The sequence below is a fragment of the Podarcis liolepis genome, assembly GCF_965112155.1.
Source record: "Podarcis liolepis genome assembly, chromosome: 12".
Lineage (NCBI taxonomy): Eukaryota > Metazoa > Chordata > Lepidosauria > Squamata > Lacertidae > Podarcis > Podarcis liolepis.
Genome location: NC_139563.1, coordinates 4,152,910 through 4,179,496, shown reverse-complemented (window position 1 = coordinate 4,179,496; position 26,587 = coordinate 4,152,910). Strand labels below are relative to the sequence as shown.

At 48.8% G+C, this 26,587-nt stretch overlaps 1 protein-coding gene across 26 annotated transcripts in view; it reads right to left on the bottom strand.

Moving 5' to 3' along the window:
- Positions 1 to 26,587, bottom strand: part of MAP4 (microtubule associated protein 4) — a 214,632-nt gene that overhangs the window by 32,774 nt on the left and 155,271 nt on the right. For 25 of the 26 annotated variants that reach the window (XM_083466492.1, XM_083466514.1, XM_083466495.1 and 22 more), the window contains 2 exons: positions 5,900 to 6,003; positions 2,668 to 2,898 (listed from right to left, as the gene is read on the bottom strand). In XM_083466492.1, the coding sequence (XP_083322618.1) occupies positions 2,668 to 2,898; positions 5,900 to 6,003 (335 nt within the window). The remainder of the gene's footprint in view (positions 1 to 2,667; positions 2,899 to 5,899; positions 6,004 to 26,587) is intronic. The other variant, XM_083466501.1, reaches the window with a different exon arrangement.

Here is a 26,587-nt window from a genome sequence, read left to right as displayed (position 1 = left end):
GACAGCGGTCAGGTCAAGGATAATAATAATAGTAATATAATTTAATATTTATACCCCCCCATCTGGCTGGGTTTCCCCAGCCACTCTGGGTGGCTTTCAACAGAATATTGAAATACTATAGTCTATTAAACATTAAAAGCTTCCCTAAACAGGGCTGCCTTCAGATGTCTTTTAAAAGTCTGGTAGTTGTTTTTCTCTTTGACATCTGATGGGAGGGCGTTCCACAGAGCGGGTGCCACCACCGAGAAGGCCCTCTGCCTGGTTCCCAGTAACTTGGCTTCTCGCAGGGAGGGAACCGCCAGAAGGCCCTTGGCGCTGGACCTCTACTTGTATGTAAGGGGCAGAGAGCTGAGGGATCACGAGGGTTTTGCCCCTCCCTACTTAGCAGGAGTCAGGACCATTTCTATGTGTGTAGGCTTGCAGGGGTCTGAAGGTTTGAAGTTCCACCCACTCCCTCCCCAGAATCTCCAGGGGAAGAAGTAAAATTGAAGACTGGGAGGTGAGAAAGAAAACTCGGTTGTGCGATGCGGCAACGTAAGGACCCCTGACCATTAGGACCAGTCGTGACCGACTCTGGGGTTGCGGCGCTCATCTCGCTTTACTGGCTGAGGGAGCTGGCATACAGCTTCTGGGTCATGTGGCCAGCATGACTAAGCCGCTTCTGGCGAACCAGAGCAGCGCATGGAAACGCCGTTTACCTTCCCGCCGGAGCGGTACCTCTTTATCTACTTGCACTTTGACGTGTTTTCGAACTGCTAGGTTGGCAGGAGCAGGGACCGAGCAACGGGAGCTCACCCCGTTGTGGGGATTCGAACCGCCGACCTTCTGATCGGCAAGTCCTAGGCTCTGTGGTTTAACCCACAGCGCCACCCGCAGGGACAGGCTAATTTCTGCTCATGGAGGGCCTGCACAGGAGCCGTTCCTTTAGAAGACACTTGACCACTTCTATCTTTTAGTGTGGCAGGACCTACAGTTTGGAACTCCCTTCCTATTGATATCAGTGCAGACAAGATTAACCAGGCATGTAGAATGTTGACGTATCTTTTAGTTTATCGATGATTTCATTTGTTGGGATGTTTTAAATTCTTCTTGACGATTCTACTGCTTTGTATTTTTTGAGGGTTGTTTCGGCCGTTTCGCTTTTTCACTATCAGGTGGTGTAAAAATCTTATGCAATAAAATAAGTAAGGCGCTGCCTTTAATTAATTTATTTCTTAGTTCCCTGGCTCTTTTCCGCTCACTGGAATCACTCGTGCTCCCTCTTCCTTTCCCTGGTCATCTGCCAAGAGGAAGCTCTTAATTACAGGCAGAAAAAGAAAATTGCTCCACAGGCTTAGATGGCGTTTGTCCGAGACCATCTGGGACTTCTGGGCAATGATCAATTTATCTATGAACAACTGATGCAGCAAAGAAACATTGGGGGGGGGGTTGGTGGGGGGGGGTTGGTGGGGGGGGGGAAGAGAAATTTATTTGTTTGACAGGTTTCCTTTCCTTGCACAATACTTTAGAGCAGATTCTGATTGCTGAGCGGCAATTTAGAACCGGTGACATATTTTGGGATTAAACAGCCCTTTCCTGGCGAAGATCCAAAGTGTTCTCCTATGTTTGCTGCCCGCTCTGGTTTCCAGGCACACTAAGTCAATTATAAAAAGTGTCAGGATTTTGATGAGTGAGGCCTGGTAACTATGGGAACCGGGAACCGTAAGCTAAGGTTACTTACCTAAAGGGCCGCATTTCCATTAAAATGTAAGCTCCGATGGCTCCTGCTCAGGGACAGCTCATCCCTTCGTTTCGGATTTTAACAGGGCTGCTGAATCACTCACCCTCCCGCACCCAGAGAACGGAGGGACCAGAAGCAGCCGGCAGGGCCGGCCCTGTGATGAGGCAGAGTGATGCAGCTGCCTCAGGCGGCAGATGCTGAGGGGCCAGAGCTGTGAGTGCTCTGCATTCCCTACGCTAGCCTGCTGCCGTCAAGTACAGTGGAAGATGCATTCCTTTGACCAGTATTGGGGTAAGATGCTGGTCCGATTGGCTCCTCTAAGGGCCTTGGGGAAGGGCGGCATCTTGTCGTCCTCCTCAGGCAGCAAAACGTCTTGAGCCGGCCCTGGCAGCTGGGACTGGTAGGGCAGAAGGAAGGGAGCCCAACAGCAGGTGGCGCCAGAGGCACCAAATTCTAGTTTTGTCCTCATCCTCTTCCCTCCTGAGCTGTACAAGGGCAACGCAGGGGCAACGAACCCCCCTATATTAACACACAAACCCTCTCTGTGCAGAAAGCGAAGGAGACCTGGATAGCTCACTTGGTTAGAGCGTGGTGATGATTACGCCAAGGTTGTGGGTTCGATCCCCCTATGGGACAGCTGCATATTCCTGCATTGCAAGGGGTTAGGGATGATCCTCAGGGTCCCTTCCAACTCTACCATTTCCCCTGACACCCTAGCTTTCTTCCTGAGTGGATTTTGGACCTGTATTTGGAGGCGATGCATCCTCATGTGCTTTCCTGGAAGGTCTGAAGTGGCGGCAGGGCAAATGTTGCACCACTGAACGGAGGACAAAGCAATGGCAATTTGTCCAGGGATGGAGCACAAGACGCCAACAGCCCAGATGTGCTCAACAGGACAACCTGGCTCCAAGGCCACAACCCTCCCCCCTTGCACACAAGCGACTTACCTTCGGTTTGGGCTCTTTAGGAGTTAAGGAGGAGGGTCGTGCGGCGCTCGTCGCCAGGCGTTTAGGGGTGGTGGCTGCGGTAGGGCTGGTGGCTTTTTTGTTTTGGCCTGGCATAGCGGTGGACGCCGGCCGCTTGGCAGGGGCAGCGGCAGCAGTGGGGGTGCCCTTGGTTTTCGCTGCTGCTGCTGCTGCTGTTGCTGCAGGCTTTGTTGCTGAAGTGGAGGCTGAAGGCTTGGTGTCAAAACGTACACACACAGAACACACACACAAGCAAAAAATGGACGTAACAAAAAGAAAAGAAGCGCATGGTAAACAAAAGGTCCGAGCGGCAGAAATGGGAGCAAAGAAACAAGTCGAAAAGGAAAGATGGCAGCATGCGGTTCTCTGAGCCTAAGGATAGAGCTGCCGTGGGGAGGAGGGCTAAATGTTGCACTATATAGGGAAGGGAGACCGCTCAGTCCTCAACAGCATCTCCACAAAGGTCTGGGAGAGATCCCTTTCTGAAATCCTGGAGAGCAGCTGCCAGCCAGTGCAGACAGTATAGAGCGAGATGGGCCAGTGGTCCGTCTCGGAATTAAGGCAACTTCCTAGGTTCCTGTTTAGCACCCAGTCCATGCTGGACTTTGAGGAGTCAACCTCTAAGAATCAGCCCCCCGAATGAGATATTTGGTAGAGTTAATTGTTGCAACAGCCTTGTAACTACATCCAGAAAAAAAACATGGCCGCCCCTGTGTCTGCACAGGCCTCTTGGGAAACTGAGAAACGGGGGTGTCCTGTCAAGGAGCAGCAGAGAAGAGCCGTCTCTCTTCAGCTGTAGCTCAGGGGTAGAGTATCTGCTTTGCATGCAGGTTCAAATCCTGCTGGAATCTCCCGGTAGGGTTGGGAAAGGCTCATGTCTGAAATCCTGGAGAGGTGTTGCCAGTCAGTGTAGACAACAGTGAGCTTGGGGGACCTGTGGGCTGACTCGGTATAAGGCAGATTCCCATATTCCTTAATATGGGTCCCAGGATCAGTTCCCAGCTTACCTGGAGAAAAGAGTCTCAGGTGGCAGGTGAGATGAATGACCCTTTCTCAGCTGCTGCCAATCAAAGTATACAGTGGTACCTTGGGTTACATATGCTTCAGGTTACAGATGCTTCAGGTTACAGACTCCGCTAACCCAGAAATAGCACCTCGGGTTAAGAACTTTGCTTCAGAATGAAAACAGAAATCGTGCTCCGGCAGCATGGCAGCAGCGGGAGACCCCATTAGCTAAAGTGGTGCTTCAGGTTAAGAACAGTTTCAGGTTAAGAACGGACCTCAGGAATGAATTAAGTTCTCAACCCAAGGTACCACTGTATACTGGGTGCCATGGCCTGGTTGGAGTGGTGGGAGGAACCAGCTGGGGAAGCCCCTGGGAAAGAAGGCTCAGAGCCCAGGGATTGGTGGTGGGATGACAAAGTGTGTCCTATTTTACTTAATTCAAGAGGGTTATGGAAGCTTCTCTGTGTGAAGGATACAAGCAGGAGGTTCATGATGTTTGGGTTATTCCTTCAAAGAAGCTGAATACAGCTGGCTTAAACTGGTTATGTTATCTCTTCTGACAAGGTCATACTGATTATAATAATAAGACCAGAAGGAGCCTGGGTTTCACTTTCTCCTATTTCTTTTCCTTCTGGTGTTGGTGTTGTCTGTACAGTGGTACCTCTGATTACGTACTTAATTCGTTCCGGAGGTCCGTTCTTAACCTGAAACTGTTCTTAACCTGAAGCACCACTTTAGCTAATGGGGTCTCCCGCTGCTGTTGCGCCTCTGGAGCACGATTTCTGTTCTCATCCTGAAGCAAAGTTCTTAACCCGGGGTACTATTTCTGGGCTAGTGGAGTCTGTAACCTGAAGCATATGTAACCCGAGGTACCACTGTATAGTGTTAAGCTTCAGACTTAACTTAAACTTACAATAACTTATAAGAAATCTGAAGCTTAACACTATACAGTGGTACCTCGGGTTACATATGCTTCAACTGGATTGCTGCAACTGGATTTCTGATGGACAGGGCCAATCATAAAAGTATTGAACTTGTGATCATTCTGCTCCTCTGCCTTCAGCAGCAGTAAAGCTCTGCTGGATGAAGTATTAATTGCCTCTGGTCTGTTTTTTGGGAATCCTGCAACGTGTTTTAAGTTTTTACTCTGCTAACTATACGCTGAATTCTGCTCTGGTTCAATACTGAGTAGAATTCCATGACAAGAAGTCCAGAATCAGAGGCGGGAGCAGGAGAGGAAGGAGGCGAAGAGGCAGAGAGGAGTCTGGCTAGTGAAGAGTCACAGATGTCTCCCCCTCCTGCTGCGACAATCTCCTCTCTCCCCTTGTCTCCCTGAACCAGAAGAGGGCTGAAACCAGTGGAGAAGTGGCAGGTTGCATGCAGGCACAGTCTCCGATTGCCTGGAAAAAGCCCTGGAGATGAGGGGACTTAAGAGAGTCTCTGCAACTGTTTCATTGGGGCAAGACCTACAGAGGAAGAGTTGTTGCTGTGCTCATTAGGCCTGACACACCTGTGCAGTTTGTTTTTTTCTAATAATGTGTTAACATCACTGACTCCGTGTGATTTACTGCTGGCTGGCTCACTCCTGATCTATTTTCCAGAAAGGGCAACCTGTTCGCATCATGATAGCTGTCAGAATGCAGAGAGCTGCTTTATACAAGATCGGACCACTGGTTCATCTCGCTCAGTACTGCCAGCGTCAGGGATGGAGGAACTGTGGTCGTCCGTGTGATGCTGGACTCCAGCTCGCATCATTCCTGAAAGGGAGTTGGAGTCCAACCACATCTGGAGGTTCCCTCATCCCTGGTCTACCTTCACTGGCAGAGGGAAAAGATGAAGTGAGCAGTTCAGCTGCTCTTCATTTCCAACTTGACGCAACACAATTCACTCCAGGCCTACTTATGTCTGGTGACTCCTCTAAGCACACAGAACAGGGCTGGGTACAGAACAGACATTGGGAAGAAAACTGCTCAACATCTGTGCCAGGACTCTTCTCATAGCCACCACTGGGTTAGAAATGAGGAGCTTAGGGATGGTGTTAACAGCCTTGAGTGTCATCAAACTGGGCTTGGTAGCCAGCTACTTTTCTTGGGAGCCCATCAGCTCAGAGGACAGAACTTATCGTTGGCTTAAGAAGCAAAAAGGGGGAAAGCAGGGTGCCGAGAACCAAAACCCGCAGCGCTGGAAGCACGACACGGTCGACCCTCACCTTGGCTTTCTTATCGGGGCTCGGCGGAAGCTCCTTGCTTGGAGGGGCCGCGATGTCGTTCGCTGTGGTGACCTCGCCGGCTGGCTTTATCTCTTCTGGTTTTGCTGACCGAAGCAAAGAAGGAAAAAAGGAAATTAATTAAAAAAGGCACTCGGATTCCATGCGTCAACAAGAGGCCTTTAGCAGAGTCTGTATGACAGCACAAAAGGAAGAGAGGTGGAGCTTGGACAGAGCTCAAAGAGCGCAGCTGAAGGGACAGGTATCGGTGCCTCTTTCACTACCGCAGGGTGATGCAAAGTCTTCCCATCACACTGGGAGTGGACTTCTACATGCTGGTTAGAGGGATCCGCCATGTTTAGGCAGCAAACTTGGCTTTGCTAAGCTTAATCTAGAAATGGTGGAGCGCACGGCATGTAGATCTGTTTCCACCACCACCCCAAACCCCCATTTTCAGCCCACAAAGAGCAAAAGTCAACCTGCCTTGACAACAAGCTATGAGCTCAGTTTCCACTTGTGTGTGATGTTACTCTACAACCCATTTTGAGTGGATACCAGGCAAGAAGCCACCCTAAAATATTCCTACTTACCTATCTAAAAGGGATGCTATCTTGGAAAATGATCAAGAAACAGGAATCAACCTTTTAACTGCTGCTAAGATGATGCTAGCTAGAATTTGGGGAGGGCGAGTATATCTCCTACCATACGCAAATGGATGGGGGGGGATTGGTTGATAGTAACCATGATCAAATGAACTTATTAAATCCAGACTAGCAGATTTTTGGAAAAATAGGTATATATGGGTAATATTTTGGAATAACAACTTTAATGATGATATCCTGCCGAATGCTGCATTCAACTTGTTGTATTATTTATAGTATTTTTTTATGGATATTCTTTGGTTTACCATAATGAAATCTAAAGAAATAAGATTAAAAAAGGAGAAGCCACGGCTGCTGGAGGGTTTTTTGGAATGCCTCCTGTACTATGCCTACGCAGGATTTCAAAAGCCATCAGAAGCGCCATGATCTAGCCGTGCCCATCTTCCAGGCCCCGATAAACGTGGAGCCGAATGGCTTTTAAGATTTGCATCCATTCAGGAACACATTCAAAAATGTCAAGCCTTCACACTGCCATGCACAGAGGCTGAACACATCGGCACACATTAACTCCCTTTCCATCGCTCGGTTCTAACCGTAACTGGCATGCGGATGCAGAGAGTTAGCTTGCACTTGCAGACCACAGGAGATCATTAGCAAGGGGGTCTGGACTGATCCCGCAGCTCTGCTATTACAGAGCTCATCTCAGCGATCCCAGGAGCCAGAAACACTAGCTAGGAGACTTCAAGGAAGGTGGCGCCGGGTGGCAGCCAGGAAGAGAAGGATTTTGGAGGTATGCAGCTGCTAGGAGTTAAATGCAGTTGAGGGGAAATGCAACGCGGGAGGGACAAGGGATCTTCCTCCTGCCACAGGAACTGCTCCCGAAGCACAGCAAGTTCTTAATATCACGATACGGACCAGATCGCAGGAAGCCGCCTTATGCCCAGGACTACGTGATGTGGAAAAATGCTTCATCCTGCACAGAGGAAGCAAAAGCAGCCGCCAGCACAGTCTGCTCCCATCAACTCCAGCCAACACCGCCAGTAATCAAGGGTGATGGGAGCTGCATCCTAGGATGCTGGCGGTCCCCGACATATTTTAAAGTCTAACTGGAGAAGAAGAGGATCCCTCTCTGAACATCCACCAGCCCACATGTTGTGCTCCTTCTCTCTCCATTTGTGGCCCCCAGAAACTGATTCAGAAGCATCTGACTGTGGAGGCAGAGCAGAACCATCGTGCCTAATAATAATAATAATAATAATAATAATTTATTATTCATACCCCACCCATCTGGTTGGGCTTCCCCAGCCACTCTGGGCAGCTTCCAACAAAATATTAAGATACTGTAATGCATCAAACATTAAAAGCTTCCCTAAACAGGGCTGCCTTCAGATGTCTTCTAAAAGTCTGGTAGTTGTTCTCTTTGACATCTGGTGGGAGGGCGTTCCACAGGGCAGGTACCACCACCGAGAAGGCCCTCTGCCTGGTTCCCTGTAACTTGGCTTCTCACAGGGAGGGAATAGCCCCTGAAAGTCTTCTCTTCCCACAAACGTGTCAAATCCTCTTTTAAAGCGCTCCAAATTGGTGGGCGTCACTACCTCTTCTGGGAGCAAATCCCATGGTTTTTAACTATGAGGTGTGTGAAGAAGGACTTCTGTAAATCTGTCCTGAATTTTCCAGCAATGTTTGGGTTTGGAAAGGGCTCAGTTGGCTGATTGTGACCGGGGGGAGGAAAAAGGAGAGCACATTCCCCTGGGAGGAACACCTAAAACCCTTTGGCACGTGAGCTGGCAATACCAAAGGAGGGAGCTGATCTGCTGCAATGCAGGTTTCTTTCTGGGCCGAGAAGGTAATGCCCAAAAGAGCCCATGCCAAAGGAGCCGTGTACCTGGCGCTACCCGAGAGGCGCAGGAAGGAACAGGTGTTGTAAGTAAGTAAGTAAATTTTTATTTATACCCTGCCGTCGCCAGCCAAGACCTGGCTCGGGGAGGCTAGCATCAAATATCAAATACATTAAAACACAAGCAAACAATTGATTAAAATACAGCTTAAAGATAAGGATCAGGATAAAATTAAATGATTGCCCACGAATTACAACCACAGGGAACAGGAACCTCAAGTATCCATCAGGGCCAGCTATCCATGTTGGTCCCACCTGTGCCCATAAAAGGGCCATAGAGGTAACTTACAGGGACCCATAGAGGGGGATCAAACTGGGCCTGGGCCGAAGGCCAGGCAACCACTTGGGCAATGCCAGGAGGCTTCAGACTTCTGCTCAACTCCCAGTGCTGGGAATGGCTAGCTGAAATTCCTGCATTTCGGGGGGCTGGACTAGATGATCCTCAGAACCCCTTCCAACTCGACAATCCTGTGATTCTACAGTTTCGGCGCAGGGAATGGGCTGGGATGCCTTCAGAATCCTATGCAGGGGTGTGTGAGAGGACATGACCTTTTTTTTAAAAGGGTTGGACGCGGGTGGTGCTGTGGGTTAAATCACGGAGCCTAGGACTTGCCGATCAGAAGGTGGGCGGTTCGAATCCCCACGATGGGGTGAGCTCCCGTTGCTCGGTCCCTGCTCCTGCCAACCTAGCAGCTCGAAAGCACGTCCAAGTGGAAGTAGATAAATAGGTACCGCGCCGGTGGGAAGGTAAACGGCGTTTCCGTGCGCTGCTCTGGTTCGCCAGAAGCGGCTTAGTCATGCTGGCCACATGACCCGGAAGCTGTATGCAGGCTCCCTCGGCCAATAAAGCGAGATGAGCGCCGCAACCGCAGAGTCGGTCACAACTGGACCTAATGGTCAGGGGTCCCTTTACCATTACTTCTTGACTCACTTCCCACAGCAACCCTTACAGGCCCACCTTGCTCCCCTCCCTCCACACAACGTGGGCCTAGTGGTTAGAGTGCCGGACTGGGACCTGGGAGAGGCCAGGATTGAAATCGCCACTTGGCCACAAAGATCACTGGGTGACCTTGGTTGGGGGCCAGTCACTGTCTTCTCTCGAACTCGCCCACCCTGCAGGGGTGTTGTGACGAGAAAATGGGGAGGAAGAGAACCCTGCCTGCCATCTTGAGCTCCTCGGAGGAAGAAAAAAGGTGGGATAGAAATGCAAATTAAAAATCAATAAACAAACCAGCCTTGCGTAAGCAAAGACCAGGAGCAGGAAAGGAGGGGTGCGGTTGGGGTGTTTGTGTTGCTAGAAACGAACTTCATTCCCTGCCCCTAAACCAAGTTATTAATGTGTTTCAGAATTTTCTTCCGCCACAGGCAGAAGCATGTATAATTCAGTTTGTCACACGGGCAGATTTCACACCATGGAAAAAGAAACTTGCTGCGGGACTCAGCACCCCCAGGGCCTCTGGCAGGATTAAATTAGCAGCCAGTTCACCGAGGCTTTTGGATGGCTCAAGGCTGTCTGCTGCCTTTTCAGCGACAGTCCATCTCCCCAAGTTCAAGGACACACAGACACGTCTTTAAACTCGCAGCCGCAGAGACCAGAAGTCACCTTTATGCAATAACGATCGATCTGCGTTCCAACCCATTCAGCAGCCTCCATCTTGCCAGTTCTGTGTACGGTAAGACACCACAAAACTGTTTATGCAAGCACAGAACGGGAGTTCCGTGTGGCTCCTATTCGAGATGGCAATTTATTTATGATGTGCTTATTCTACCCTTATTGTATGGCATGGAGAAAGAGGGTAAAGGTGGTTTTTCTCTTGCACACACAACGCCAGAAGTCGTGGGTATCCACCAAAGCTTAAGATCGAAAGATGGATGGATAAGAACTTCTTCACGCAGCACAGAGTTGAGCGGCAGAACTCGCAGTGGTGGCCTCCAACTTGGTTTTAAAAGAGGATTAGACAAATTCACGGAGAAGGATCTGGGAAAGCTCAGACTCAGGGGTCAGCAACCTTTTTCAGCTGTGGGCTGGTCCACCGTCCCTCAGACCTTGTGGGGGGCCAGACTATATGGGGGGGGTGAACGAATTCCTATGCCCCACAAATAACCCAGAGTTGCATTTTAAATAAAAGGACACGTTCTACTCATGTAAAAAAAACCAGGCAGGCCCCACAAATAACCCAGAGATGCATTTTAAATAAAAAGACGCATTCTATTCAAGTAAAAACACGCCAATTCCTGGACCATCCGCGGTCCGGATTTAGAAGGTGATTGGGCCGCATCCGGCCCACGGACCTTAGGTTGCCTACCCCTGGCTCAGGTGGTAGAGCTCTTCAACTCAGGGTTGTGGGTTCGAGCTTTGCTCTCCCCTCCTCCCCGTCCGCTTAATTAACCACCCACCATGCTCATCAGCAAACATTTGCTTTCATTCAGCATTTAATTACGAGGCCATCCTCTCTGTAATGCTGCACGGAGCGCCAGTGCGTGAACATTTTGCCTTCCCCCTCCCCATCCCCTCAGCCCGGGAATACCTCAGGGGGTGGTGTGGTGCGGGAGCTGCCAAATCTTAATCAGGCCTGTTCATTAGTTCGTAAAGGCTGATGGGGGAGACCTTTCTGGCTGACGGAGCAGAAAGGAAGCCCGGGCCCCCCTCCCCAAATAGGTATTGCAAGGACATCTCGCACGTGGAGGGGTGTAGCCCCTCCATCCAGTAATTTGTCTCGACTCAGCTGCCCTGGTAGAGAACAACCCCCCCCCCCCCAAAAAAAAAATTGTTCTATTCCGGGGTCTTCAAGGAGCCAGAGCCACATTAACTTGAGAATGATTCAACTCCTCTTTCTAATGATCTTGCTAATCCACCTATTGATCCCAAAAGAAATCTTCACTTGGGGGCCAGGGAGCGCCTATGCCAGCCACTTTTGAATGTTCAGTTTGTAGAGGGTTTTTTATTTTAAAAAAATTGTATGCCTAAACAGGCAGCCCTGTTTAGGGAAGCTTTTAATGTTTGATGTATTACGGTATTTTAATATTTTGTTGGAAGCCGCCCAGAGTGGCTGGGGAAGCCCAGCCAGATGGGTGGGGTATAAATCAATTATTATTATTATTATTATTATTATTATTATTATTATTATTATTATTATTATTAGTTCGATCTGTCAAGAGTGCACAAACTAGGAAGGACTGTGCTTTTTCAGCAACAGTCTTGTGCATGTTGTTGCCCCCTCATAGAGGTCGTTTGTCTCATGTATAAAGAAGCATGGTTAAAAAGTCTGGAAAGAAAACTGTAGGCGAGCTCAGTCGGTAAAGAGCGAGACTTTTAATCTCAAGGTTCCGGGTTTGAGCCTCACGATGGGCAAAAATATTCCTGCAATGCAGGGGGTTGGATTAAATGACCCTTGGGGTCCCTTCCACCTCTATAATTCTATGATTCTATTCAACTAGATTTTACTCCGTGTGTCTGCTATGAGTAAAAGTTTCGATACAAACCCAAAGTTTGTTCTAGCAAGGAACAGGGTGAATGCCCAATGAACAGGCTGCCTGGAGCAGTTCAATTATGAAGAGTTGGAAGGACCCTAAAGGGTCATCCAGCCCAACCCCCTGCAATGCGAGGAATTATGCGCTATGTAGCTAAGGCTTGGCAATGACAAACCTAGACAGCATCTTAAAAAGCAGAGACATCACCTTGCCAACAAAGGTCCGTATAGTTAAAGCTATGGTTTTCCCAGTAGTGATGTATGGAAGTGAGAGCTGGACCATCAAGAAGGCTGATCGCCGAAGAATGGATGCTTCTGAATGATGGTGCTGGAGGAGACTCTTCAGAGTCCCATGGACTGCAAGAAGATCAAACCTCTCCATTCTGAAGGAAATTAGCCCTGAGTGCTCACTGGAAGGACAGATCCTGAAGCTGAGGCTCCAGTACTTTGGCTACCTCATGAGAAGAGAAGAGTCCCTGGAAAAGACCCTAATGCTGGGAAAGATGGAGGGCACAAGGAGAAGGGGACGACAGAGGACGAGATGGTGGGACAGTGTTCTCGAAGCTACCAACATGAGTTTGACCAAACTGCGGGAGGCAGTGGAAGACAGGAGTGCCTGGCGTGCTCTGGTCCAGGGGGTCAAGGACACGACTAAACAACAAGCTAATGCTCCCTCCTCAAGACTGGCATTGGCCAACTCTTAGGCCTGGCCGGCTGCCTTCAGCTTCTCAAAACCAGAGCCAAAATCTGCTTACAGATTCTCATGCGAGGCAAGACTTAGCAGCCCTATGGGGTTGTCCATGTCTCCCCCCTCAAAGCACTGTATCCACAAAGATTTCTCAAGGGCAAAGTCCCAATGACAGCTAAAATGGACCACTTCAGAATGGCATCGGAAACAGGGAAGTCAAGAACACGCCTTGGAAGCGACCCTCAAGTGCTGAGCACACTGGCTATTTCTCTAATACAGCTCTAGGACCCTTCGCCAACATCAGATGACGTTGGACTACAAATCCCATCATCCTCAGACAGCACAGTGGGGGGTGGGAATTGCAGTCCATCGACAGAGAACCTGTGTGGTGCAACGGTTAGAGAACTGGACTAGGACCTTGGAGATCAGGGTTCAAATCCCCACTCACCTGCAATGTTCTCACTGACCTTGGGCCAGTCACTAGCATACCTCAAAGGGTTGCTGAGAGGATTGAACAAGGAAAAGGAGAACCATGTACGAAACAGTGAGCTCCATGGGGAAAAAGGTGGGATTGCTATGCATAAATAAATAAAAACTAAACACATGGAGGGTCCAAGGTTGGCGAAGACTCTGATGAAGAACCGGCCATCTCCTACAAAAAGGATTCATGCCAAAGTGCGTTAGTGTCAAAGGACGCACCCCCAAGTTGCAAATCCCATTGAATTACAGAGCTTTAAATTTGGGTGCTGCAGCTGTGCTGCTGCCGGGCAAATCCTTGGCACCCTGTCAGCTTGACAACTTCAGCCAAGACGCCCTCGGGTACCTGGCTGCGAGCAACGGGGAGGGGAAATGCATGCGGGTCGCCAAGATCCAGCCTGAAGAGCGTCCAGCAACAAAAGAGATCGGGCGGACTTTCTGCAGATGCACATCACTGGAGGACAATGCCCACTGCTCCTGCCATGCAGTGGTTGATGGGAGTTGGAGTCCAGGAAGAGCTGCTCAACAGTGGAAAGGACACTCTCGGGAGGTAGTGGACTGTCCTTCCTTGGAGGTTTTATGGCTATCTGTCATGGACGCTTTAGCCGAGATTCCTGCACTGCAGGGGGTTGGGCTAGATGACCCCTGGGATCCCTTCCAACTCTGCAATTCTATGATCATCTAGATGGGACGTGGGTGGCGCTGTGGGTTAAACCACAGAGCCTAGGACTTGCCGATCAGAAGGTCGGCGGTTCGAATCCCTGCGACGGGGTGAGCTCCCGTTGCTCAGTCCCTGCTCCTGCCAACCTAGCAGTTCGAAAGCACATCAAAGTGCAAGTAGATAAATAGGTACCGCTCCGGTGGGAAGGTAAACGGCGTTTCCGTGCTCTGCTCTGGTTCGCCAGAAGCGGCTTAGTTCTGCTGGCCACATGACCTGGAAGCTGTAAGCTGGCTCCCTCGGCCTATAGAGCAAGATGAGCGCGCAACCCCAGAGTCATCTGCGAATGGACCTAATGGTCAGGGGTCCCTTTACCTTTACCTATGATCATCTAGAGGGCATCATGTTGGCTTCCCCCTGACGTCAGGGTCACATTTTCTTCTGGGCAACCTTCCACATGCTAGCGATAGGCAGGGCCCAAGCCAAAAAACGAGTCAGAGTATTGAATGCAAACTTTGTACAGCAGAATCGTAGAATTGTGCAGGTGGAAGGAACTCCAGAGGTCATCTAGTCCAGTGCAGGAATCACAGCTCAAGAATCCCTGACAACAGGGATACAAGGTTAGACTATAAAAGAGGACTAAGATGATAAAGATTGGAAAGTAACAATTGGAAGTTGCTAGTTGAATTTTGGACATTGGGATGCAGAGAGGGGGGGTATGGGGAAGTCCAAGAAAAGAGGTTTATGAAAATATGTTTGAAACTATACGTGTATGTTTGTCATTTTTAGTGTTTGTCTGTTTTTCTTAAAATTTTGTAAAACTAATAAAAATTTTATAAAAAAAAAAAAAAAAAAAAAGAATCCCTGACAACCTCTGCTTTAAAACCTCCAAAGAAGGAGAGTCCACCACCTTCCGCTTTCTACACATGCTCAGGTACCCGTGGTTCTATCCTCCATCCAGGCAAGCAGGAAAACATTATCAGAGTTCAAGGACACATTCCAGCCAGGCATAAAATATGCCTCAAGGAGGTTGGGAGTTCGATGGCTGGGGAGAGTCCTGGTGGCCATGTAAGAGAGACTGGTGGGCGGGTGCATTTGGCCCCCAAGGTTGAGGGTCCCCACCCTTGATGCAGAAGCACAAATTCATTTAAGAGAAAGCCTTTTGTGCAGCATTACGAGGAAAGACCTAAGTGGCTGGCTGTCAGATACGAAAAGGAAGCTCTTGCGTGAGAGGAAAGAGGTGCTCTCGTGTCACACCAGAAAGGGAAGGCAGGTATAAAACACATAAACAGACCGTTGCAGTCAGAAGAGGCTATGTTTAATTGATTATATAACTCCACGCAAACCGTTTTTATATAACGCCGAAAGAACTCAGGCACTTATTTGAACATGTACTCAGGACGGCTTTGGGGATTTCTGCACAATGAGAGAGAGCGTGTGTTATCTGCAGACCAGCCCCGTGAATTCAGGAGAGGTATGTGAGTATATGATATGATTTGGGTTTGCTTCCTCACCACTCAAACTAGAAAGCTAAGCCAATTTAGGGGCAGTTGGGGAGACAAAATGATGTGCTTCAAAGAGGACGTTTCCGAGCACAATTCAAAGTGTTGGTGCTGACCTTTAAAGCCCTAAACGGCCTCGGTCCAGTATACCTGAAGGAGCGTCTCCACCCCCATCATTCTGCCCGGACGCTGAGGTCCAGCGCCGAGGGCCTTCTGGCGGTTCCCTCATTGCGGAAAGCAAAGCTACAGGGAACCAGGCAGAGGGCCTTCTCGGTAGTGGCGCCCGCCCTGTGGAATGCCCTTCCAGCAGATGTCAAAGCAATAAACAACTACCTGACATTCAGAAGACATCTTAAGGCAGCCCTGTTCAGGGAAGTTTTTAACGTGTGACATTTTACTGTATTTTTGGTTTTTATGGAAGCCGCCCAGAGTGGCTGGGGAGGCCCACCCAGATGGGCGGGGTATAAATAAATTATTATTATTATTATTATTATTATTATTATTATTATTATTATTATTATTATTATTTTAAGAACCAGAGGTGAAAGGTGGCATTTTGGACCAGCACTATGAATCCAGAATAAATATGTGGATATGGTATGATTTGGACTCCCACCTCTCAAATGAGAGGGGTGGTCCAATCTGGGACCAGTGAGGATCCGTGGCGATGTGCTGCAAAGGTTTAAGAAGAAGGAAGTTCTTAAAAGCTGGAGACACAAGATGAAATTCCAGTGCTGCCGTAAACACCAAATGCTTGCAAAGTGTGAATCTCCAAATTCTGAGAAACTGGGCCAACGGAGGCATTGGGCCACAACAATCTGAAGCTGGTCATTCGTTGAACTGGCAGCAGAACAGCTCCCTGCTGGGTTCCAAGCCCTCTGGCCACTAGGTAATACCAGAAAATGTAATAAAAATTGACTGCTTCCCACATTTAACTCCAGCTTTGCTAATCTGAAAACGGGGCTGTTTTGCATTAGTACGGGGTGACGGGGGACTCTCTAAACACAACAGTGTTAGAGGTAGAAAGGTTTTGCCCCCCCCCTTTGCCTTCCTCCCCAAGAAACACTGGGGTTTTCTTCTTCTTGGCTTATAGACTGAGGTTGGTTTTAAACCTGACCCTTCACAGCGAGGCAAGACATTTGCAATCCAATTAACACAGCTTCTGATTGTGCCAGCAGCTTTCCTCGGGCTCAAAAGCTGCCTGCCCTGCTACGTTCTTCACATTTAAAGTTCCTACTCTAAACGCCCGAGCTCTGAAGAAGAGTCCTGTGTAATCCGAAAGCTCACACTTTCAGCCTCCTGAAATGTATGGTTAGTCCATGAAACACTGCCAGGCTGTTCGAAGGCAAAGCCTCGCTTGAGCTGTGTTTTTGGTAGTGAGCAGTGTTAATTATTCAGCAGCTGGTGACTCCACCAAGACAAGAGACCGTCTTATCCTTTATATACATCCAGTGGGTCACTGTGGTCTGTGGGAGAGCTTTCTCCTTTCTCCAAGACCCAAAAATATCACAAGCCAAGCACCACAGTAACTTGGGTGCAGGGCTTTGGAGTGTGGCTGCCCCTGTTCTGTCGAGATACAGGAGACACCCACTATCTGCACGGAAGTTTTACTTTTCCCCCAATGAACCGAATGACTAGGTCTCTAACCACCGGTGCCTCCTACATACTGTTTGTTAAATCTGCTTTTATTTTTTGCATGGTTTTAAACTTTTTGAAAGCTGCTTTTATTGCATTACTATTACTTAAGTGAATTGCATTCATTGTTCTGACGAATTTATTGTAGTTTATATGTTACCGTGAGGGACGCGGGTGGCGCTGTGGGTTAAACCACAGAGCCTAGGACTTGCCGATCAGAAGGTCGGCGGTTCGAATCCCTGCGATGGGGTAAGCTCCCATTGCTCGGGCCCTGCTCCTGCCAACCTAGCAGTTTGAAAGCACGTCAAAGTGCAAGTAGATAAATAGGTACCGCTCCGGTGGGAAAGTAAACGGTGTTTCTGTGCGCTGCTCTGGTTCGCCAGAAGCGGCTTAGTCATGCTGGCAACATGACCCGGAAGCTGTACGCCGGCTCCCTTGGTCAGTAAAGTGAGATGAGTGCCGCAACCCCAGAGTCGTCCACGACTGGACCTAATGGTCAGGGGTACCGTCACCTTTACCTTATATGTTACCATATTTGATATAATGGTGCTTGCAGTGTTTCCCTCTCCCCAATGCTGTTGTGATGATTGTGAGCCGCTCTGAGCTGTGTATTGAAAGATAAAAGGAAGCCCTTTTTCACGCAGCACGTGGTTAAAACTGCGGAACTCCCTTCCACAGGAGACGGTGCTGGCCACCAATTTGGATGGCTTTAGAAAAGGATTAGACCAGGCTTCCTCAAACTCGCCCTCCAGATGTTTTGAGACTACAATTCCCATCATCCCTAACCACTGGTCCTGCTAGCTAGGGATCATGGGAGTTGTAGGCCAAAAAGGATCTGGAGGGCCGAGTTTGAGGAAGTCTGGATTAGACCAATTCATGGAGAAGAGGGCTATTGATGGCTACGAATCAGGAGAGCTATGCTGTGACTCCATGGTCAGAGGCTGCAGTGCTTTTGAATGCTAGTTGCTGGAAATCACAGGAGGGGAGAGTGCTATTTTGCTCAAATTCTGCTTCCTGGTTTCCCATAGGGATTTGGTCGGCCACTGTGATGCTGGATTAGATGGGTCAATGGCCTAATCCAGCAGGTTCTTCTTATGTTCTTAGAGTACATCACCTTTGGGTCAAACATAGGTTGGAAATGTAAAGAAAAGGAAGGGACCTTTTACCATATGTGGTGGGAATGCAGAGAAATTTAAAAAAAATGGGAAATGATATATAATGAGTTGAAGAAAATGTTTAAAATGACATTTGTGAAAAAACCAGAAGCATTTTTGTTAGGGATTGTAGGACAAGACCTGCCAAGGAAAACAAAGAACTTATTTATGTTTTGATAGCACAAGGATGGAAGAATGAGGAAACTCTGACAAAAGAACAATGGCAAGAGAAATTGATGAACTATGCGGAACTGGCGAAACTGACATACAAATTGCGAGATAAGGACAGCTGTGACTTTAAAGAAGAATGGGAACTTTTTACAAATTATTTAAAAAGACAACAAAATGAACTGGACTCCTTGGCAGGTTTTGAACAAGCATACACAAATTCATTGAGGGTTAATATAGTAGATAGATAATAAGGATGTATACAATTTTACAATAGGCAGAGAACAACATGAGTTGAGAAATCAGAGAGAGGAGCTGAGGGATGTCTTCGGGGGGGGGGTTGTTGGAGAGGGGGAATAATGAAGATGATTTGTTTTGATACCGTATTTTTTGCACCATAACACTCACTTTTTTCCTCCTAGAAAGTAAGGGGAAATGTCTGTGCGTGTTATGGAGGGAATGCCTACGGGTGGCGGGGGGGATCTACTGCAGTCGTGAACAGAGGATCCATGGTTCCCCTTGCTTCCCTCCTCCGTGGCTCGCTTTGAAACAGCAAAGCGGGAGAAGAGCTGCTGAGTGGGGAGGAGAGAGGGACAGAGAGCCTGCTTGCTTTAAAGGAGCAAAGTGGGAGAGGAGAGGAGCCTTCTCCCCTTATACCCCTCTTCTTCATTATTAGCAGCATCCTTCTCCACCCACCCCACACATGCTTCTTCTCCCCTTAAACCCCTCTTCTGCATTATTAGCAGCATCCTTCTCCTTGTCCCTTGAGTGCTTTCCCTTCCCTCCCCACTTAAAACGTGGTTACAAAGCACGGATCCACATGGATCCTCAGGATTTTTGCATTGGGCTACTCCAAACTCACTGTCAGATCACGTCTGTGGCCACAGCATGAAACAACAAAAATCATACAACCACTGTTTCGTTTAGAATTTTTTTGTTCTTGTTTTCCTCCTCTAAAAACTACGTGCGTGTTATGGTCGGGTGCGTGTTATAGAACGAAAAATACGGTAATTTGTTATGTTGAAATTGTTAATAAAAAAAAATTTTTTTAAAAAGAGTACATCACCTTGAGACATGTGTGGAAGCCAATGAACAAATAAATAAAAATTAGCAGCGGCAAGACCTGGATTAACTTTTGAGCTACTACCACTCTGGCATTAGGCGAGAAAGGCACTCAAGACTTGGAAGAGTGTCTCAGACTGGATGTTCTAACGCTTGCCTCTCGTTTCTGTGCTGACCCACCAGCAAGGAGCATCTCAGTGGCTTAGCTGGGCTTAAATCCGGTCCTCCTACTCACTCCGTTCATCCTCCAGGCAAGCACAGAAGGGATCCGGGATTCACCTTCCTTCCACCTGCCCAGGAACCAGTTCAACCACTTTTGGCTTGTCCCCAGCCTGCCACGGAAAAGGGCAGGGAAGCCTTGCTCGGAAACAGGTGCTTGTGAATGGGCCCCGGCCTCTCTGCTGAAGCCGCCTAAGCCGGACCAACCCCATCCTTCATTGAAATAGCTCCATAATTCTCATAATGGATTTTCTGCCGATGACGCTAATCCTTTAGAGGGCAACGGATTAAGCTGTGCGGGGCGGGGGGCGGGGAAGGGGCATCTTTATTCTCCTTTCAAACACGACGACGAGAGGCACAAAAAGAAGGGGAGAGAAAAGGGAGCCATTCAGATGGGAGAGGGAAGCAGAGGCGGAGGCAGCAAAGGAATTTGCTTAACCTGGAATGGTGTGCTCAGAGCAGGCTAGCAGATGAAAGGCATCCCTGCCCAGAGGCCTTGGAAGCAGCAAAAGCTCTGGAGGCTGCAACAGGCAAGGAAGTTTAGATCCGAAAAGGAATCTACTTTGACTCTCCACGTCCCGGACCCGCTCTCAGCAACAGTTTTAAGAGGAACGGCACTCTTTTTTGCTTGACCCAAATAGAGAAATGCCAAGCGCTTTATATAAAGCAGCAAAGACGCCAGACAGATTCGCGTCCCTCCTCCGGATTCTCTGTGTTTTGTCTGGCTGCCTTCGGTTGGGTTTGTGCACCTTATGCAACTGGCAAGGGCGGCGGGTGGGAGGAGTGACTCTGACTCCTTACCGGGGAGCTGAGATGGAAATGTCACCCCATGCCCCTGGGAGTGAGAGGCAAGCAGCAGCAGCAGACTGTCACCAGGGCCAGAGAGAACGAAGCTGTCAGCTAGCAGCACAAGAGGACCACCTGCCCCACACTCCCAGCCCTACATTGGGAGAGCTGCCGCGGCCCCTCCTATGGGGTGGCGGATCAATAGGAAGACCCAAACCACACATGAGCCTTGCCACGCTTCCACTCCACCTCTACGTGGGGCAGCCTTTGAAGGTGACTCGGAAACTACAATTAATCCAGAATGCAGCTGCCAGGCTGGGGACTGGCAGCAGCCGCTGGGAAAACATAACACCGGTCCTAAAGGATCTACACTGGCTCCCAGTACGTTTCTGAGCACAATTCAGAGTGTTGGTGCTAACCTTTAGAGCTCTAAACGGCCTCGGTCCTGTATACCTGAAGGAGTGTCTCCACCCCAATCGTTCTGCCCAGACATGAGGTCCAGCTCCGAGGGCCTTCTGGCGGTTTCCTCCATGCGAGAAACCAAGTTACAAGGAACCAGGCAGAGGGCCTTCTCGGTGGTGGCGCCCGCCCTGTGGAACACCCTCCCATCAGACGTCAAGGAAATGAACAACTATCTGACTTTTAGAAGACATCTGAAGGCAGCCCTGTTTAGGGAAGTTTTTGATGTTTGATATCTTACTATGTCTTAATTTGTTGGAAGCTACCCTGAGGAGCTAGAGTAACCCGGTCAGATGGGCGGCATATAAATAAATAAATTTGTTGTTGTTGATGATGATGATGATGATGATAATAATAATAATAATAAGAACTTCCTTTTTCCTGTGCAGCAACTGGGTGATATTTTAATTCTGAAGCCCCCTCTTATCAAGCCCCTTCACCGGGGGGGGGGGGGGAGAGACACAAGGATAGCAGGAAGTCAGATTTGCTGAATAAGCGCCACCTCTTCTCCCTCCCTCCCTTCCCCCTTCTCTCTACGCAGTGTGCCTTCTGAGAACAAGCTTTACGAAGCAGAGAGTGTTCAGTGAAGCAAACGCGAAAGACACTTTATTTTAGGGCTTTGTGGGATTCAGTCAACCAGGGAAGTGCACAGGAACTATCCCAGCCTTTCCGGATGCTTTTGGACTACAAGTCCCACCAGCACAAACATGGCCAATGGGAGTTGCAGCCCAAGACATTTGGAGACCCCAGTTGGGGCTGAGCTGCCCTGTGATCACTGCGCAAGTGTAGGATTTGGGGGTTGGAATTCCGCATTCTGGAAATAAGGATTCAGTCACTGCCTTTTCAAGATAAGGACAACCTAAGTCGGATGGCGCAACTTGGCCTTCCTTGCTTACAAATCCATTTGCTATTCCTGCAGAATTTGTCTTCTTTTTGACCACACAACTCTGTGCTAGTTGCCTGCTTCCAAACTTGGGTGCTACAAAAAGCGTATTCACTTTTCCGGGCATCCCAAAATAGTTTGAAATCCAGGGTGCTTCCAGATATGTGCTTCTTTCACAGAATTGCAGAATTGGACGGTACCTGCAAGGTTCATCCTAGTTCAGGGATTCTCAACCTGTGGGTCCCCAGATGTTGTTGGACTACAACTCCCATCATCCCTGAGCTCTGGCCTTGCTAGCTAGGGGTGACGGGAGTTGTAGTTCAACAACATCTGGGGACCCAACAGGTTGAGAAAGGCTGAAGTTGAACCCACTGCAATGTAGGAATCACAGCTAAAGCATCCCCGACAGATGGCCGCCCCAAGCTCTACTGGAAAACCTCCAAGGAACGAGAGCCCACCGCCTTCTGAGGCCATCCGTTCCACTGCCAAACAGCTCTTACTGTCAGAAAGTCCTGCCCAATGTTTTGACTCCACTGGTTTGGGTCCTACCCTCTCTTTGAGGGAGATCAGTGTTCCTCATGCAGGGCTTTTTGGAAGCATCTACTCTGCACCTTTCAGGACGCGGGTGGCGCTGTGGGTTAAACCACAGAGCCTAGGACTTGCCGATCAGAAGGTCGGCGGTTCGAATCCCCGCGACGGGTGAGCTCCCGTTGCTCGGTCCCTGCTCCTGCCAACCTAGCAGTGTTCAAAAGCACGTCAAAGTGCAAGTAGCTAAATAGGTACCGCTCCAGCGGGAAGGTAAACGGCGTTTCTGTGCACTGCTCTGGTTCGCCAGAAGCGGCTTAGTCTTGCTGGCCACGTGGCCCAGAAGCTGTACGCCGGCTCCCTCGGCCAATAAAGCGAGATGAGCGCCGCAACCCCAGAGTCGGCCACGACTGGACCTAATGGTCAGGGCTCCCTTTACCCTTTACTCTGCACCTTTGGCATCAACATGCCAGCCCATCTTCTCTCCCCCCACTGTCTAGATTTACACTTTCTGGGGAACATCTGGTAAATTAAACAAGCCTCTTGCCAATGACCCATTTCCGATACGCGATGAACCAGTTTGCAATATAAAGTCTCCTTATCTGGAAGCAAAGCTACTGTCCTTATCCGTCTGTGTTTAAGGGGAATTTGAATGGGTACAGAAATATTGCCAGTTACTAGAAGGACGCCCGGGGGAAGTTGGGGGGAAGGATTCTTCAAGGCATTAAGTCCACCCGGCCTTCTATTCATTCGCTTGTTGCTCAGCAGCTCGTTAGCAGAAGCCCCTGAAAGCTGCTCCTAATGAGCTCCAAATACAGCAGGTTCCCTCGTCAGGGAGCCCAGGAGGGGCTGCCCCTAGCAAGGCAGACCGAGACTGACCAAAAGCAATTCCTAGCAGCCAAGAACACTTCCGCTGATCTGGTGGAAGTTCTTGCTCATAGCGCCATGAGGAGCTAGCTCAGGGACCACTCAGTGGGACTCTTAATCTCAGGGTCGTGGGTTTGAGCCTCACATTGGCAAAAGATTCCTGCTGGGGGGTTGGACTAGTTGCTCTTGTGTTCGAATCCTGCTTATGGGGTTTCCCATAATGGGTAACTGATTGGCCACTGAGAGAACAGGACGCAGGATCACAGAACTGATTCAGCAGGTTCTTCTTACGTTCTTAAGATGGGGGTGGTAGCAACACTAGCTTAAGATGCCCTGTATACCTGAAGGAGTGTCCCCCATTGTTCAGCCCAGACACGGAGGTCCAGCTCTGAGGGCCTTCTGGCGGTTCCCTCCCTGCGAGAAGTGAGGTTACAGGGAAGCAGGCAGAGGGCGTTCTCGGTAGTGGTGCCCGCCCTGTGGAATGCCCTCCCATCAGATGTCAAGGAGATAAATATACAACTTTTAGAAGACATCTGAAGGCAGCCCTGTACAGGGAAGTTTTTAATGTTTGATGTTATATTATGCTTTTGCATACGATAGAAGCCGCCCAGAGTGGCTGGGGGACCCAGTCAGATGGGTGGGAGCACTATTATTATTATTATTTAAAAGACACGTTGGGCCAATTTAGAGGAGCATAGGTCTACAAGACCTATCAACAATATGCAGAGCGGCCCTTGGTCCTGGGTCCAGAAGCTGATTGTAGTGGCTAGATAAAAAAATTCCTTCCAGTAGCACCTTAAAGACCAACTAAGTTAGTTCTTGGTATCTGAAGAAGTGTGCATGCACACGAAAGCTCATACCAAGAACTAACTTAGTTGGTCTTTAAGGTGCTACTGGAAGGAATTTTTTTATTTTGACTATGGCAGACCAACACGGCTACCTATCTGTAGTGGCTAGGATGCTGATGAGGTCAAATCACTGACAACATGCAATATCATTGTTAAAACATCTGCACTGGCTGCCCATCTGCTACCTGAACAACTTTGGTCCAGCGTAACATAGAGATTGCCTGAACCCTTATATCCTAGCTTAAGCACAGAAGACACCTGTAAGAGCATTATTGGTTGTCTGCTGGTGAGGCTCATCTACATGAAACCGGGCCTCCAGTCTTGCAGAGTGCTCTTCCAATAGACAAGCAGAAATGTTTGCTGAAAAGGTTTCTATGCCACCAGGCTTTTGCAGACAATTACAGTGGTACCTCAGATTACAGATGCTTCGGGTTACAAACTCCACTAACCAGGAAGTGGTTGCTCCAGGTTAAGAACTTTGCCCCAGGATAAGAATGGAAATTGTGCACCAGCGGCGCAGCAGCCCCATTAACGAAAACATGCTTCAGGTTAAGAACCGTTTCAGGTTAACAACGGACCTCTGGAATGAATTAAGTTCTTAACCCGAGGTACCAATGTACAGGAAAGAGTACTTATGTTACTGTTAGCCAGTGATATCTGATTTGGAATGTGTGTGTGTGTGTGTGTAGATTGATCAATTGATAGATTGATCAATAGATACAGAATCATAAGTCATCTAGTAGCTGTTCAGGGAAGTTTTTAACGTGTGATATTTTACTGTATTTTTGGTTTTTATGGAAGCCGCCCAGAGTGGCTGGGGACACCCAGCCAGATGGGCGGGGTATAAATAATAAATTATTATTATTATATCATTATTATTATAGCTAAAGATTCCCTGACATATGTCCATCCAAGCTCTGTTTAAAAACCTCCAACGAAGGATTGTCCACTACTTTCCAAAGCAGTCTGCTCCAGTGTCAAACAGTGTAATTCATACAACCACTTATCCTTTTTATGAAATTGTGGTACAAGTATTATAAATAACCAAGTGCTATTAGCCAGGTCTGGTGGCAGTTTCCTTCTACCCGAATACCAAGCACTGGAGGCAAACAGACCACTCTCATGCCATTCCCTGAGCTTACAGGAATCAGCTGGCTGCTTGCCTTGCTCTTGGAAGCAGGATACTGGGCTAGACGCTTACTAATAAGCTGCCATGTAAAAGAACCTGGACTGTGACCGAGGAAGTCCATCTGCAGCTCCTTCTGCCCCTTCTGTCTGCAGGGAAGAGCCTAGAACCAGGACTATGCCATTGACAGCCAGGGACAGAAGACTCTGCCATACGGACCCTCCCCGTGTATCCTTATCATAGGCGTACAAGTACAACCGGAATCAAAATGTTGCAGCGTATCCTCCCTCCAAAAAGAACCCTGGGCGTTCCACAATTCTCTCTCCCTCACCCCTTTCCCACATTACCATTTTCCCAACTGACACTGAAGACCAGTCAGAGGATGAACAGGGAGCAGAATGGTTAGGTGCTGAACAAGCAGCAGGCTTGAGTGAGAGAGAGGGAGAAAAGGCAGAAAGCACTGCAGATTGAGGACAGGCAGTTGAAGAGGAGATGGGGCTGAGGCTGCAACAGATTCCCAAGAGCCGGCCGGTCCTACTGTATTCTGCTCCCCTTGTCTCCAAGGACATGGAGGGCTTTGCATGTAGCAGAGAGTGCGGAGAGCGCAGGGGCCCTTTCTCTGACATTGTTTAAGACTGCTGGGAAAACAGCTGGCTGGAGAGGAGACTTAGGGGGATGTGGGAGGCACAGATAATCTGTTCTGGCAACTGCTTTACTGGGGCCAGTCTTGCCCATAGGTTTCTCTGTTTGTATTCTGTTTCCCTGAATAAAGAATCAACTTCACTGCTCATCTCTGTGTCTCTCCATGCTGACCTGCAGCTGAACCAGCCTTGACAATACTGTTTCTGACAAGTGGCCACCCAGGTGTTACTGGAAAGCCTTATAAAGCCCTGGTTTTCAAAGATAGACTGCTTCTGAGCCTAAAGGCTCTGTTTAGTTCTCACAGCAAACAGCTATTATAAGTCCTAAACTTCTGCGGGTGAGCATAAACCTGCGTAGGGGGTCTCTTTCCGGGGGAGGGCTTTGTTCACCCCAGAAACAAACCACTAACAAGGGCAGACATTACAAAACGTAAAAATATTCCCAATATCCCCTATCCTTACCGGTGAAATAAATTCCATTCATCGTAACGACGAACATACACAGCCGTTGTATCCTTTGCATTGCAAACTACAGTGACTCCAACAAATAGTACAGATTTTAAAGGTTTATTTATTGGGCGGGAGGTGGGGGGGTAGAGAATAAAGTGCGCAATGGCGCTTGCTTTCAGGTTCCGATCTCCCGCCTGCAAAAGCCAAATTCATACGGCCCTAATCTGCTCAAAAGCTTAACATTTTCTATGCAGAAAGACGCAGAGGCAACAGAAGATTAGGAGCCACAGCCCGTTCTGGACACCTACACAGCCGCAGGCAAGATATGGGATAACCCAACAGGGAGCCACGCACCCTGGAGGAACAAATGGGATGAAAAGAAACTTAGGAGCGGCACTAAGCTGCCCTCGCTTGTTACTGGAGGTGGGGCAAAATAAGGCTTATGAACAACCCGCCAATTTTGCACAGCAGGTGGGAACGGTATTATTACGCGTGGACTAAGTCAACTTCCTTTTGCCTTGTGGGATCGGATAAAACACCACAAAGGGGGCGAAGCACCCACGAGATTAAGCTG